This window comes from Pyrus communis, chromosome 7 (genome assembly GCF_041283825.1).
Source record: "Pyrus communis isolate YQ-2024b chromosome 7, ASM4128382v1, whole genome shotgun sequence".
Taxonomy (NCBI): Eukaryota; Viridiplantae; Streptophyta; class Magnoliopsida; order Rosales; family Rosaceae; genus Pyrus; species Pyrus communis.
The window spans coordinates 9812921-9829083 of NC_142571.1; the positions used below are offsets into that span (position 1 = coordinate 9812921).

The 16163-nt window shown below is 37.1% G+C and overlaps 1 protein-coding gene and 1 pseudogene across 2 annotated transcripts; both read right to left on the reverse strand.

The window, feature by feature from the left end:
• Positions 1-7025: 7025 nt before the first annotated feature.
• Positions 7026-8598, reverse strand: LOC137734778 (protein transport protein Sec61 subunit beta). Its single transcript, XM_068474064.2, has 2 exons — positions 8467-8598; positions 7026-7461 (listed from the first exon to the last, which is right to left on the reverse strand). The coding sequence occupies exon 2, from the start codon at positions 7456-7458 to the stop codon at positions 7207-7209; it is 252 nt and encodes an 83-aa protein (XP_068330165.1). The 5' UTR covers positions 7459-7461; positions 8467-8598; the 3' UTR covers positions 7026-7206.
• A 3656-nt stretch (positions 8599-12254) lies between these two features.
• Positions 12255-15888, reverse strand: LOC137735082 (F-box protein At5g51370-like; annotated as a pseudogene). The gene is made up of 2 exons (XR_015964915.1): positions 14513-15888; positions 12255-12763 (listed from the first exon to the last, which is right to left on the reverse strand). The product of XR_015964915.1 is annotated as an F-box protein At5g51370-like (transcript).
• Between the last annotated feature and the right edge of the window lie 275 nt (positions 15889-16163).

Consider the following 16163-nt stretch of genomic DNA (forward strand, 5'->3'; position numbering starts at 1 on the left):
TCCTAAATCAAACCTTAAATTAGTGCCTTTGAAACCTGAAGTTTTCAATCAAATCTCACACCATGAAACCCGAAGCCTTCATGTTTAAATTAAACCTATACATGTCTATAGAACACGATTGTTAAAAACTGTATATCTATGTCTTTCCATATGACTAACCATGTTCTTACTCCCTCCGTTTCAAGGACATGCCGAACTTGAACAAGCTCGATTTCACTGCTCTAGAAGTATCTGGAAGAAACTACCTGAAGTGGGTTTAGGACATGAAGCACTATCTCACCGCCAAAAGTCTTCGAGCCACTATGAAAGAGGCTACGGGCATCCCAGTTGATGAAACTAACAAAGCTATTGCCATGATCTTCATCTGAAGACACATTCATGATGCGCTGCAAATCGAGTATGCTTTAGTCGATCGCTTTGATCACCAGAAAGACATCTACTTGCTTGAAGCAAGAAACGACTGGCAGCACTTATGCTTCCAAGACTTTAAGTCTGTGAATGAATACAACTTTGAAATTTGTAGAATCTAATCATTATTCAAGTTCTGTAACGAGGACTTGATTGAATAGGATCTCCTGGAGAAGACCTTTTCAACATTCAATGGCACCAATATTGTCCTACAACGATACTATAGGATAAAGAAGTTCACCAAATTTTTAGATTTGATCTCTATTTTACTTCTCGTTGAAAAGCAGAACCAGTTTTTGATGAAAAATCATCAAGCTCGACCCACTGGGTCAAATGCTACGCCTCATGTGACCTATTCTAACAGAGATCGTGGAAATAGGAAGTAATCCCAACCTTTTTCCAAGATCAACATAGCAGAGGCCCTGCTAAAGGAGGAAATTTTACCTGAAAACGCAAGTCCCTCACCCCTAAGTCCCCTTACTTTAAGAACAAGGGAAAAACTACCCTTCAATTGGATTCCATTGAACTAGACATGTGATATCCCTGTGGATCAAGGTAATATTGGTCACCCGTATGCCAAGCTAATCCTGAGGATTATTGCCAAGTATCATTCCCATTGTGAGTCTAACTTTGCACAAGTGAAAAATCCCAAAGTAACTACCACAACCATGAAGATTTTAGATTTTCCGAAGGCATCCGCTCCTATGGAAGAATAAGTTTATTTTTCTTGACATGTTTGGGAGGGTTTTTTACCCCTAGCGGCGAACCCACTAGATGTGGCCGAACCCCTCTTATTTTTTAAGTTTGTGGTTAATTTTTACAGACAATTTTCCAAGTCTTTGGAATAATTTGTTTGGTTAGTTTCTTTTGAATTATGGATAATTATTTTTTGGATATTATTTCTTGATTGATTAATTGAATGAATGAAATTATATTTATGCATGTGGCCGATTCAATTAATTTATTTCTAAGTATGACTAGTGGGAGAGTTAGTTATATGGCTGATATTACTAACAAGCACACTGTCTTGCGTGAACGACACTATTTTACTAATTTCATACCTAAAAATGCACCTCTGACAACCCTCTCAAGTTCATCTAATATGATTGACGGATATGAAAATATCCGTATAATGTTGTCCAATGGTACCAAATTAACCATTAAAAGGCCCTCTATTCTTCTCGCTCCAGAAGAACGTTGTTAAGCTTTAGAGATATTCAAGATAATAAATATTTTATTGAAGCCACTGAAGGGAATGTTCTAAATTTCTTTGTATCACTTCTTACGAATATGGCCAAAAGCATATTCATGAGAAGTTGGAAGGTCTCCCAAGTCGATTATGCATCACAACCATTTAAGCCATTGAGACCCACCATGTGGCCGGCCCTGACCCTGGGTTCTAGAGCACTTTGTTTCTTTGGCATGATCGTATGGAAAATTCTAAACGAGATATAATGTGTTGTATCCTCAAAGTATCACACAGGCATCATTTAACCTCGTATCCTAGACACACGTCTTGCAAAGCATGCTACATGGGGAAGTTGAATACTCAACCCTTAGCTACAATTATCATTCACAACCCATCTTAAGTTTCTTCAGATGATTCAATGCAATATTTGTGGACCTATCCAACTAACATGCAGACCATTTAGATACTTTATGGTGTTGGTTGATGCAAGACACGTTAGTCACATGTTTGCTTACAGTCCACACACAATGCTGCCTTTGTGAAACTCTTAGCTCAAATCATTAAGCATAGGGCTCACCACCCTGATTATCCGATTAAGTCAATTTGACTAGGTCATGCTGGAGAGTTTACGTCACAGTCTTTTGACGATTATTGCATGTCTATTGGATTGAAGTAGAACATCTAGTACCTTATGTTCATACCCAAAACGGCCTGGCAGGAGTTTTGATACAAACCAAATTGTCGGTATCTCCCTAGGACTGTGCAATATTGCATGCAGCCATGTTTGTCTACCTGAGGCTTGTTGTTACTTAACCTCATTCACCATTACAGGGTACGAGCTTGATGTCTCACATTTACGTGTGTTTGGGTGCATAGTTTATGTGCCAATAGTGTTGCCACTACGTACCAAAATGGGTCCTCAAAGAAGAATGAGAATCTATTTCGTTTATGATTCACCATCAAATCGTTACTTAGAGCCCTTGACATGAGATATCTTTATCGCCCGTTTGTGAATTAAAACTTAGACGAGACAGTCTTCCCATTGTTAGGGGAAGATAAGAATGCTAACGTTCCCGAAGAACACGACAAATTGTTGTGGATTACTCTCACTATGTCTCATTTAGATCCTCGTACTCCCCAGTCAGAAATTAAGGTGCGTCGTATTCTAGATCTACAGAGCCTTGCTCAAAGCATATCAAATACTTTTACTGGCCCAGCAAAGGTAACGAGATCACATATACCAGATGTAAATGCACCTGCAAGGATCGACGTACCTATATAAGTTGTACCATTGCCCCAGAAAATGTGTTATCCCCGAAGAAGGATGGGCCGCACTTCCCACGCTGCATGGTATACTGGTAGTTAGCCAATCATCGATTTCAACCCTGAAACGTGGAAGACCTCCCTTAGTTCAAAAGATTCACAACCCCGAGAGAAAAAAAACTGCACAAACTAGTGACCGCAGTATGAATCCAATCATCGTTTACTTAACCGTTCCAATGCATGAGTTTATTCTAGATTACAATGATGTCTTATACAAGATGAACCGGCCTCTAGAGAATCATGAGATTTCGGTCCATTATGCAGTTTTGGATTCTGTTTGGAATCAGAATGAGAGATCAACGATGCTACACAATAGCTACTGACATCATGCTTAGTGATGACATTGAACCACGTTTCGTTGATGAATGTCGATGTAGAATTGATTGGTCAAACTGGAAACAAGCAATCTAGGTTGAATTTGATTCGCATGCTAAAGCACAGTGTTTGGACCCATAGTTCCCACACCACCACATTTGATGCCCATTGGCTACAAGTGGGTTTTCATGAGAAACGTAATGAGAAGAATGAAATAGGCGATATAACGCACACCTATTAGCGAAAGGTTTCTCTCAACACACTAGGATTGTTTACAAGGAGTATTATCCCATAATGGATGACATTACGTTCCGGTACCTTATCAATTTGGTAGTTTTTAAAAAACTAAATATGCAGTTCATAGATGTGGTAACCACTTATCTCTATGGGGATCTTGATACGGAAATCTACATGGAAGTTCCAGAATATCTACATTGACTAGATCAAATAGTTTTAAACCACGAAACACCCTCTTGATTCAATTGAGGAGATCACTCTACGGATTGAAACAATCTGGATGGATGTAGTATAAATGTCTGAGTGAGTATTGGATAAGTCAGGTTATATGAATAAGGAACTATGCCCATGCGTGTTTATTAAGAAGTCACATTTCGGATTTACGATCGTTGCAGTTTATGTCGATGACATGAATCTCATTGGAACTCCCGAATAGCTTGAGAAAAACTGCATCTCGCTTGAAATCGCAATTTGAGTTGAAAGATCTTGGGAAAACTCGATATTGCCTCAGCCCAGAGATCGATCACATTTCGGATGGAATCCTAATACATTAATCAAAATATACCCAAAAGGTGCTAAGATGTTTTAATGAGGATAAAACGAAGCATTCGAGTACTCATATGGTCATTCGTACTTTAGATGCACAACGAGATCTTTATTGTCCTAAGGAGGTTGAGAGATTTTGGAGCCCAAAGTTCCATACCTAAGTGAAATTGTTGCTTTCTTGTACTTGGCTCAATGAACTACACTTGACATCTCATTCGCTGTGAATCTTTTGGCAAGATACATTAATGCGCCCACATGCAGACACTAGAATGGTATTAAAGATATTTTCCGCTACCCCAAGGATACAACGAATTTGGCCGAGTTTGAATTCATGAAAGACACTTAAATTTCAAGTATGGATACGGCTAAGTCCTAGTTCAATCAGGAATCCTAAAAAATCTAGACGGCGTGAGAATATTCTTAATATTCTAAAGTTTAGTTAAAATAGAAAATGAATTGGATACCAAAAGATGGACAGGTTTAGAGTCACATGCCTAGTATGAGTGATTGAGTTCAATTTGTATAAGATATTTCATTCAAGATATCCCGAGAAAATTTAATCCGAATAGCACTCTACTTCGGCACCAGGAAAAGTTGCTACCATAGATAAAAGAGGGTGTGCAACATTCAACGTCTCTTTAATCAACACACAAATCTGTCATGCGTAAACTCTTGCTTTATGCGAACCCTCTCGTTCCTAAGAAAACACTGACCTTTCTAACTTCGTTGAACACATCTTCAGTTAATCTTAACAGCCTTATGGTTGGCAACTAGCGACACTTTCAATTAGTATTAATAGCACTGGAACAGTACAATCAGACGATCTAGGAGCACCTTTAGTTAGTCTCAGCAGCACTACTTCAAGACTGACTGGTTATTTATCCAAATCTCGGTTAGCAAGGAATCTCTAAGTCCTTTTTGGAAGAGGTCACTTCATTAACCTTCTTGGTGAAGTGAGTTGTTACCAGATTACATTGTTCGGCACATTGAAAGCTGAACCTATTTTATGATTGAATATTCACAAGTATATTTCAGAGTTCGGCATCTCGATGGCTAAACCACATTTACAATCAAGACATTTAAGTATTTGTGCCAATACAGTCTGGTACTCATTCGATGCACTAAATATAATTATAGCGGCCGAGCATGATGCGGATGATTCGTGAACTTCAAGGAGTCATTGGTTGAATGAGGGGCGTGCCAACTCGAGACTGAGCTCAGTTAGTGAGTGAATGAATGTGGTGGTGGTGGTATCAAACGCTGCTGACTTCTGTGTCTTGCAATTGTGACCGAGTAAAGAACCCATCTTGGCCTTTGGGTTATAGAGCTTGAAGAAAAGGCTGCTAGTTTCTTTGAAGTTCACAAATCATCCGCATTAGGCTGAGCTCAGTCTCGAGTTGGCACGCCACGTAGGCTAAGCTGCTAAGTAGTTTTTAGGGTCAACATATATAGAAAGAGTCAAGTGAGAGTTTATGAGAGTAGTGTTCTTATACCTCAAGAAAGATAATAGTACTCTTTCCACTTGCACTTTTCATGTGAGATTAGAGAGATCTTCTATGTTATCAAAACACAACTAAGTATATCATGTGTCATAAATAATTAGAGAAAAGTTATTTTTCAAATGTACCTCCACTTCCACTTGTGTGCTGAGCAATATTCCAAGTACATTGAAAAATATCTCGTGAAATTGAATGTGCACCGTGATGGTGATTAGTCGAGGGGTAGACTTCTACATGCCCTTGACATCAAAACTCATTATTTATGAAAGTCGAATTGAAAGTCTCTTGAGCCATTTTTAGTTATGAAAGGGAAAACATAGTCCGGGCTATAATTGGGCTCATTTAGACCTAGTTTGGTACTGAGGTGATTCTGAAAAAAGCTGCTATCAAAAAAAGTTGGGAGCTGTTTTTGTGTTTGGTAAACACTCAGCTTCAGCTTTTTTTCACAGTTTTGGATGAAAAAAAGCCAAAAACAAGAAGCTGCAAAACCTAGCTTTGAAAAACCGGCTTTTTTCACATCTGTTTTACATAAAAGTTTACCAAACACTCTAATACTGCTTTTTTTTTTCAAAAGCACTTTTACAAAAAAGTTTACCAAACACTCTGATGCTTTATTCACAGCTGCTTATTCTCACAGCACAGCAGAAGTAGTTTTTTTTCAAAGCACAGCAATACCAAACCAGCCCTTAGTCGGTCTGAGATGGAAGTTGGTACCATAGCCAATGGTTCGGCTTAAGTTCTATCACTCGAGCACCCGACCAATGCTCATAAGACGATGCGCATAACAGTTGCCAACATAACACCGAAGAAACAACAGTCAATAAATATATGGTATGTTAAATGGTAAATCTCGTCAAACCGCACCGAAGTCTTTTCAGTTAAAACTGCACGTTAGATGGGGTCCATTTTTAAGCAACTAAGACCATTTTCAAAGAAAATATCAAATTATGGCAATCAAATTACCATGGATGGATAATGTGACAATATGAAGTCTTATGTCAAATTTTGCACCTTTCCAACCGAATTGTCCAATGCTATTTTATTATTTAAATAAAATTTTAAGTAGTTGTAATTATTTAAAAAATGTTGAAACAAAATTTTATTTGTTGAAATATTAGTGAAATAAGAGACCCACAAATAAAATGAATTAAAAACAAATTTGACATCGATGTCAAATTTGACTCTAAACTACAGAACCTTAAAATACAATCATTAAATAACACTTCGATTAGAAAGACTTGATGTCAAATATGCACAATAGCATTCCACTTAAAATTTTGAGATGCTCTAAGTATGTGTCCCAACCCACAACAGCTTTAGGAAAGCATTGCAGTTGATTTACCATCAAATATTATTACTCAAAACTCGCCGCACACGTACAAGGAAATTGATTTTTGCACGCCCATTTTCACTTATTGCACATCGTTATATGTTTCTAGCCATTGGATTGAAAGAAAAATCAAAATATGAATGGGCAAATATAAAAGGTAGCATGAGAACCGCGAAAATGTAGAAGTGAAGGGCCTAGAATTCCATCAAGTAAAGCAATCTCAGAACCAAAATTGCCTAAAACTCTGTTTCAACCATTCACATAGTACAAAGAAACCTTACAAAACCCGAGTCTACTGATTCATGATCCATAAAACACCATATAAAATTTTGTTTTCCCATTGTTAGCAGCAATCTTCTCTAAGCCTCTCTACGGACAAAGTAAAGCTTGCCCATGACATGAAGAACGGCAACAAAGGCGATGAAACCAATGCTCATGATGAGGACAACATTCGGGGAGATCTTGAGCCCCGGGGCATCATCTGTGTAAAACTGGAGCATAGTCCCTGCTGCACCTCCTGAAGCGCCACCACTCGTCGTCCTCCTTCTCCTCATGCTTGCAGTAGCTGCTGCACTTCCTCTTGGGGGAGCTGCTCCACCGCCTAGAACCATTTTCTATAACACCAAATCGAATTAGAATCTCAATTCAACATACATGATACAAAACTAAAAGAATAAGAAATTTAAAACAGGGACAAAGAAAACTTATAACAGAGGATTTTAGCCATATTCAACTCTCTGTGAAACAAAAAAATTATAGCAACTCATTCAAAATCGAAGATTCTACTGTAACTGAAGTTGGGCACCACAAGCAAAATGACATTGAATTTGATTAGCCACTGAATTAAATATCCAATCAATGGCAGACAACCGAAGTGTTATTTACTGACTCATTTGAAGGCTTTGTGATTAAGAGTCAAATTTGACATCAATGTCAAATTTATTTTTAATTCATTTTAATGGTGGATCCCATATTCCACTAACATTTCAACTAATAAAAATTTTGTTTCAACATTTTTTAATAATTACAATCATTTAACGCTCTATTTATATAAAAAAATAAAATTTGACAATCGGTTAGAGAAGTATAAAATTTAACATAAGATTTTGGATTGCCATATCAGCCATCAATTATAATTTGACTCTTATAATTTGAAATTTCTTTTTGGAGATGGTCTAAATATCTAGTCTAAACTAAAAGCACCCATAAGAGATTCAAACAAAAAGAAATGATAACAACATCAGAGATCTAGAGAATTGCCGAATCCAAATGAAAAATCAAATTAAAGAAGCATCAAAATATCATTTAGATTGCAAATTAACCATTGCAATTTATCTAATCAATCAATTTATAATTCAAATTACCCAAAAAATTAAAAAATGAATCGAAAAGTCATACGATTACATAGAAATTAATAGACCCTAAACTCAATTGACCCATGAAAATTTTGAATTATACACAAAAAATCAGATCCGAGAATCAGATCCAAGATACAGTACGAAAGCAATACAAAGAATTCGCAAAATTAAATCACCATAAAATTATAAAATTGAAGATTACATGCAGCGGATCAACGATCGTACACGAAGAAATGGAAAGAGAGGGAGATGGAAACGAACCTGAGTCGACTCGGTGGAGAGAACGAGTTGGAATGCTGAGGCTTATCGAGGCTGCTGCTTTTGAGAGTTTGAAGGTCCGGAGAACGTCTTTTGGACTACGATGGGATGAAAACTCCGTTTTATTTGAGGAGTGCAAACGCGTTGGGTGTCCCTTTTGTCTACGTGGCTTACTGGTTGACGCTTCCACGCCGACTCTTCCAATTAGTTTCTGCCACGTAGAAGGCCAAATACGAGTGCCTTTATTTTATTTTATTATTATTTGTAATTTTACACGTCAAATTTGAATAGGAAAATTCAGGAGAGGGAAGATGTACACGAACAATGCTATAGTGTGGACGTTTTCACGAAAAGACGACTCTTGCTATTTTTCAGTTCAAACGTTTTAGAGAAAATTTCAATTATCTTTAAACTTTAACTCCATTGAAATATTTCTTAAATAAAAATATATGATTATTGGTCTCTTAATTTATCAAAACATGCAACTATACTCTTTTTCATCAATTTTGTTAGAATTTCTATCAAAATGAGTCACGTATCACATATGTAATTAAGTGAAAAATATAGAAAACCAAATGACAAAAATTGTCAGAGCCGACCCCGATTAGACCATCTCTAACCATTGGCCTAAAATCTAAAATTTTTAGCCCATAAAATATAGGTTTTAACCCAAAAACAGATTTTCTGCTTCAACCCTTATGACCTAAACTTTTAGCCTCAGATTATTAATGAACGAAGTTAGGCTAATTTTATTTTTAAATTAACTTTTAAAAAAAATTATATAGATTGTCCTAAATTAATTTTATGAATATTTTAACCTAAAAATATTTAAATTTCGATAAACATTGGAAAATTACTAAACTGACACATGAAACTCATGAAATACTATAAAAGAATATGAAACACATAATTTTAACTGTTGAGTTTAAATTTGGGCTGTTAGATCTTCTTTTTTTTACCGTTAGATTTGATCGTATTCAATTTCAGTAGTTGGATTCAATAAGTTTATAAATATATTACAAAAATATTGACTAAATTAAATGTGGACCGTTGGATAACCAACCGCTCATTTGAATGTGAGTCGTTGATTAACAAAAAGAGTCATTGGGCTTAATTTTATTGGCAGATAAGTGGGAGACACACCCATGTGGATGCAGGCTCCACCACTAATCTTGGCCTAAATCCTGTGCTAAATTTGACCTTTTTTTTTTAGGTTTTAAGTTTTAGGTCCAAATTAGAAATTGGGTTTGAATGACTTGGGGGAATAAAAAGGAAATTATAAGTTTTAGGCCATGAGTTGGAATTGGTCTTAGAGTATTAAAAGAAAAAAATAAAATTCTGGTACAGTGAACTTGCAAATTCGACTATTCGTTCTTCATCGACGCTTCGAAAACTATACGGTCTTTAATATGCATTCCAAGGACCAAATTTCAAGCTTTCGATTAATTCAAGGATCATAACTCAATTCTTTAAGAACCCAGTACCCAGAATTTCAATTGAAGCAATCTTTCAATTCTCAACCGAGCTGCCGAACTGGCTTTGAATTCCAGAATTTTGAATCAATTTCCGAGTCTCCGTCGTCCCGTGACCCAGACCTCCGTCCACTCCGCATCCTGAGGTTTTCCAATTCCCGTCCCACCACTCCAGTCGTGGTGGCAGACGGCCTACAAGCAAATTTGAGCAGGGTCCTAGCCCCACTTCGACTCCCATTTAGACGGTTGGGCCAGAGTGACAGAGCCCACTTTTCATTTGTTTTTTTTTTTTTAATTGATTTTCGTTTGGTTTTTCTTAAAAAAATTTCAATTTCAACTTAAATTTTTTTTTTTCTTAAATTTTAAAAATCAGTTTGCGTTTTACAAATTAGTTTTAATTTCGTATCAGGACTACCAAAGCCGCAGAGTACAACAACCATGCGTCGTATCAAACATTGCAAAAGTAGCAAAGTTCGAGTATCGACATGCAAGTAATTTTAATAATATATGTTGAAAGTTTTAATTGATAAGATGTATGTTGCTAATTTTAATTTTTTTTTAATATAATCGATGAGGTTGAAGAGTTGGTATACGATGATATAATCAATAATTTTGCTTTAAAAAAAAATGCAAGAAGACGATTTCTTAAAGGTTGAAATTTAAAGAGTTTTGCTTGGATTGGTCATATATGATTTTGCTATTAATCGTCAGGTTTAGGTACTATGTCCTCCCATTGTATTTTTTTTTTTCAAGTAATAATACGGGCATGGGGGCCTAATCCAATTAGAGCAATAATTCCTTAACTTTAACTCAATTGTAGCAATGATCATTCCATTACGACTCATTCAAATGGAATTTTAACAGATTTGACGAAAAGGTCTTTGTTTTGATTAGTTAAGAGACCAATGATTATGTATTTCTCAACACTAAGTTAAACAGTCTGATAGAAAAGCTGGTTTTTTTTTAAGTATAGTAAGAAGTTGCAAATGAAAGTTTCAACGATTTTACAACGAAGACATTTTTAGCAGACGCACATATGAGTATCATTACTTTCCAAATAAACAAATTCCGAACGAAATCTTGTTTTCCAATCGAGTAGCCAACCCTCGTATTAAGCAATATCAAGGGCTTTATTCTCAATGACTTTCAATGTTATTGGCTTATATGTCTATGTTAGGATCAGGATACACCTTTTTGATATATGTTTTGACACATGTTTTAATGGAACTCGTTCTGTAATATTTTTTCAAGGATTCAAACGTTTATTTTTAAGTCATTCCTTAAAGATGATGTGTACAAAAATTCATTAAAATCTAAAGTCATATAACCATTGAATTAAATTTAGTGTTTCTATGTAGAATCGTATTCTTTCATTTTTTTCACTACAAATGAATGTTTTAGTGGTTTGAATTTGACTTATATTTTGCAAGGATGATCTATTAATAATGTATTGAAATAGATGGTTCGAATCTTTAAAAAAAATTACTGAATGAGAACTACAAAAACGTGTCAAAATGTGTTTCCGAATCTTGACTTTATATGTAAATATATTGATCAAACTGGAATAAGATCAGCAAAATTAGAAAAAATGTAACGGTTTGGATCCTTAAAAAAATTATTGAATGAGAGCCACAAAAACATATGTCAAAATATGTATTTCTGGATCCTCTAACCTATGTAAATATATTGATCTTCAAATTGGAATAAGATCAGCATAATGACAAAAGTTTACATTGTTCTCAAATAATTATCTCAATTTGTTTCCTTTTTGTTCACAGATTCTCAATTTGTTTTTACTAAAAAAACATTGTTAAAAATACATTCATCTTTCCAGCATATAAAGCAAAATAAAGGTTCCCCTAATTGAAGTTGACATTTCCATCCATAGCTCATGGGAAGGTTCCCCTAATTGAAGTTGACATTTCCATGAAAAGATAAAAGATTTTCAAATGGATGGCATCCGCAACAAAATAAAGGTTAAAGAACTTCCATCGATACTAAGGGGACATCATCAACTACTTGTATAGGCTCGAAGTTACCGAAATATATCAACGAAGTTAGTTACGCTGTTGAAGAAACTCGAACGTCAAATGAGTCGAGACATTAACACAAGGACGAAAGAAAAAATGAATCACATAACATAACAGTTAATGTCACTATACTTCAAGGTAAAAGAAGTTCACTCCTAGTAGATGTTACATATCGACAACGTCGAAAGAGGAGATATACTCTACCCATGTGTTTGCTTACTCTTAACTCATAGCAAGTCAGTGCAGCTACTTAAAATGACAAAACTAGCACGTCTAACCTTACTGAATATTAGAGAAACAGGACTTGTCTTAAATAACACTGACAACTTGATGCTCAACTGCAGTGGCATGGTTTCTGTGGGCGAGGAAGCAAATGACCCTCGGTTATCACAACGCTCAACATCTACATAAGATTACAATCTAATCTATTTTCTGTGTCGATCCAAGCACTCAACGGCTGCCCAGTGAATATGAGGATGCCCACTGAACTAAAAGTCGAGACTCGCATCATCAAGCAGTAAAAGTTAAGGCTTTAATCTCTTGAAAAACCTACCGCCTTTCATTCCCACTCCAGTCTGGGCAAGACTTGCCGACAAGAGAGCTTTGGAATTTGGTCGCCATGTCAACTCCTTAAGGACAGAAAATAACGTTGCCAAGGCAGGAGTAATTTCACTGTCCGTTACACTGTTACATGACACAACTCTAAGCCTCTGAAGCTCTTTCCAGCAAAGGAGTACTGACTCGAGACCTCCTGTTGTCAGCAGCGAGCATCCTTCTAGAGCAACCAGCTTCACCCTCCTATGTGATGAAAAATGGCAAAAATATTAACAACGATCACACTTGACAATAATTAATGGTTGTTGTTTAACATCAATCTCAAGCTAGATTATAACAGTAAGAATGATGGCTACTCATACATACAACTGGGGAGAAAAGAAACAAAGAACCTCCAATAACGAATGTAAATGGTCCTTATTCACGAGTTCTATCCACATATTTACGGAAAAAGAACTCTTCAAAAGGCAGAAAATGAAAGTCCTAATCGCAAAATTCATAGAATCAAAAGAAACTCAAACTGATCTCTGCATGCAACAAACAGATTTTAGTTCATATCAATACTCAGCCGTAAAGTCATACATCTGTGGAGACGTGAAAGAAGGCAATAACAAGACAACTAGTTTTTCTAAATATCTTGAAACTACAATTTTGTAAATCGATCGAGAGGAAATGTTTTTGAAAGTGCACAAATCAAAACTTTTTTTAGCACAGCACAAACCAAAACTAAATTTTCCAAATTGTTACTGTCTTATTTTGCTAGCAAAACCAGTCCACATACAACCTTCAAGCAACTCTACATATCTCCTTTATCTGACATAATACCAAATGGATATAATCTCTGGAACATCACCTTTTACCACCCAATTTTTTCGGAAGCTCAGAGCAATCCACGCAATGCATATTATATGACCATTGCCGATTTCATTTCCAAGAATAGTGGACACCACAGCCATAAAGTGTCTATATCCAAGTTCCAACTTGCTGAAAACTTATTCGACTTTCATTTTTTTTCTAAGTCTCCTATTTCTCTTTATGGAAATCCTAACGTGTGGAATTCAATAAATTGCAGCACCTCTTGTGGTGGGATAAGCACTAACCACATAATTACATATTTATAACAAATTGGTATACCCAACTCATCCAACAAAAATATATTCATTAAACCTATGAGGATCAAGTTCCTACATCAAACACCAGGGGGATAAGGAGGCCACACAAATACGGTGTATGCTTTGATTTGCTTAATTATTGTGTACTAAAGCTAATCACATTTCAATCTCTACTTCCTTAGTTAACCTTGGATGATTGCATTAAATAAAGCCTACAACTTAGCAAACAAGACAAAGGTAGGACTGGATAGTGGACTCCAGAAGAATTTAGATGGGCCATTCTAAGGCAGTTCTAGCCTTAGAGGCAGAGCATTCTCACAAGTTCATTTCTGATCTTTGTCTGGAAGTGTTGCAATAAATGCATGCCATTAGTTAGGAACGGGGTGTGTTTCAAAAGTATTCGAAGAAGAAAATTGCCCTACCCAATCACCACGGGCGGGATCTCGTTCTGATGAACCTCCAATTATACTGGACTCACTTTCCTAAAGGAAAGAAATTATACCACAAGACACTTCTTAGGATGGTATTTCCATTAACGCAAAGCCCCAAAATGTTATTATCACTGAAATATTTCCCTACAGAAGAACCACAGACCTAAAAACCAATTAACCATGTTTAACTATTTGCATATTTAGGACAATATTTCTTCCATTTAGTACAAACCAAATAATAAGGGTAAACAGTACAACCATCTCCTATGGCATACTCAGAAAGGATTTATCGTGCATAAGAGTTTTTTTCTTTTTTTAGATAACCAATTTACCAAAGGCCAATGTAAAGTTCAGACATAACACAAATCTAATCACAAGTTTACTTCAACATATCTCAGGCCACAAACAGATATAAAACACAGATGGGAAGAAAAAAAAAATTCTCGTACCTACAAATACTCGCAAATGCAAATACTTCATCCACCAATCCCCAACAATCCTGCAGAACAATATCCCTAACAGCCTCACACACCATGAACAATGCTCTCACACCATGCTGATCCCGCACTTGACAGCGCCGCAAATGCAACTCCTCAATGGTGGGACAAGACCCCAAATGCTCATCAGGTCCCGGGCTCGTGTCAATGCTCTTGCAAGACTGAAGCACCAAAGTTTTCAAATTCCCACAAAAGGGCAGAGCAGCCAACCACCCACCATCCATCCTATGATCATTGAGAGTCAATTCCTCAAGCATTTGGCAGCACTGCCCAATCGCCTTAATCCCATCGTAGCTCCCTTCACACCCACAGAGCTCAAGCTTCACTAACCTCCTACAACCCTGAGCTAAAATCGTCAACCCAATATCCGAAATCACCGCACTATAAAATCCGTCAACAAAACCAATCAATTTCACAATCTGCAAGTTCCTACACCCACTAATCCCCTTCAACGCCAAGTCCCCACAACAATGCAGCTCCAATTCCTGCAATGTCTGGCACTCCTCAGCGATCCTAACCAACCCATTTTCGCTGGCTCCGATAACCGCGATTCGCCGCAAATTCAGGTACGATTGCGCAATCAATCTCAGCCCATGGTCCACCACACTGTTCTTTAACACATCGCTCTCCTCAATAAACCCATTGGGGCTGAAGAGCGAGTCGATATAAACAGTCAAAGCCTTCCTGGTCACCAGAATCCCTGAATTCCTCGGGGACCGAATGCAGGCATGGACAATATCGACATCGTCCAGATTCGGGAACCGGGCGAAAACCCGACCCGAGTCCAAAAACCCCCAATCGAAAAGCTTCACGGAAGTCACCAGCCGGCCGTGGAGGTACAGCCAGCGCTTGCAGACGAGGGAGTTGGGGAGATACCGGGAAATCGGGAGCTTGGAGAAGATACAGAGGAGAAGCTCGTCGGAGAGGAGGGAGGTGGAATCGGGTGCGGGCGGGTCTAGGGTGAGGGAATTGAAGGCGGGGGAGAGGTCCGGCTCAGAGTGAGGAGACGGCGAGGCGGTGGACGGAGAGAGTAAGTTGAAGTGGTTCTGCAGCTGCATCTTCATGATAACATGCTGGAGAGTTCGGTCCGGGAGGCTCAATTCCGCGGCCGTTTGGGCAGAACTGCCGGTGGTGATACTTTTGGGCTTCCGGATTTTCTGTCTGGTGAAATGGTTGACATTTGTTAAAAGTCTTTTTGGTAGATAGAGAGAAACAAGACAAAAAGAAATAAACCATAATTGGGGTTTAGGGTTTGTGAAAATCTAATCATTTTGGGTTTAGGGTTTCTGAAAATCTAATCATTTTCTTAATTTCCTTTCTCTCTATCTCTTTCTTTCTCTAGGAAAGATTGCAACTTTATTACAACGAAATAACGAAATTTAGTAAAGAAAACTTTAGAAGTACATAAAAAAACAGACGAGCCACGAGCTTCAACATAAATGCCAAGATTAGTATTTCACTAGATCTTGAACAAGATTGAGTTTTGGATAAATATAGTATGGGTAAATGTTAAAGTAAATAGTGAGAAAATGACTCCTTTATCTGCTACAACGAATCTACGATAAATACAGATGAATCTACAGTAAGGTAGAGATAGGTGTGC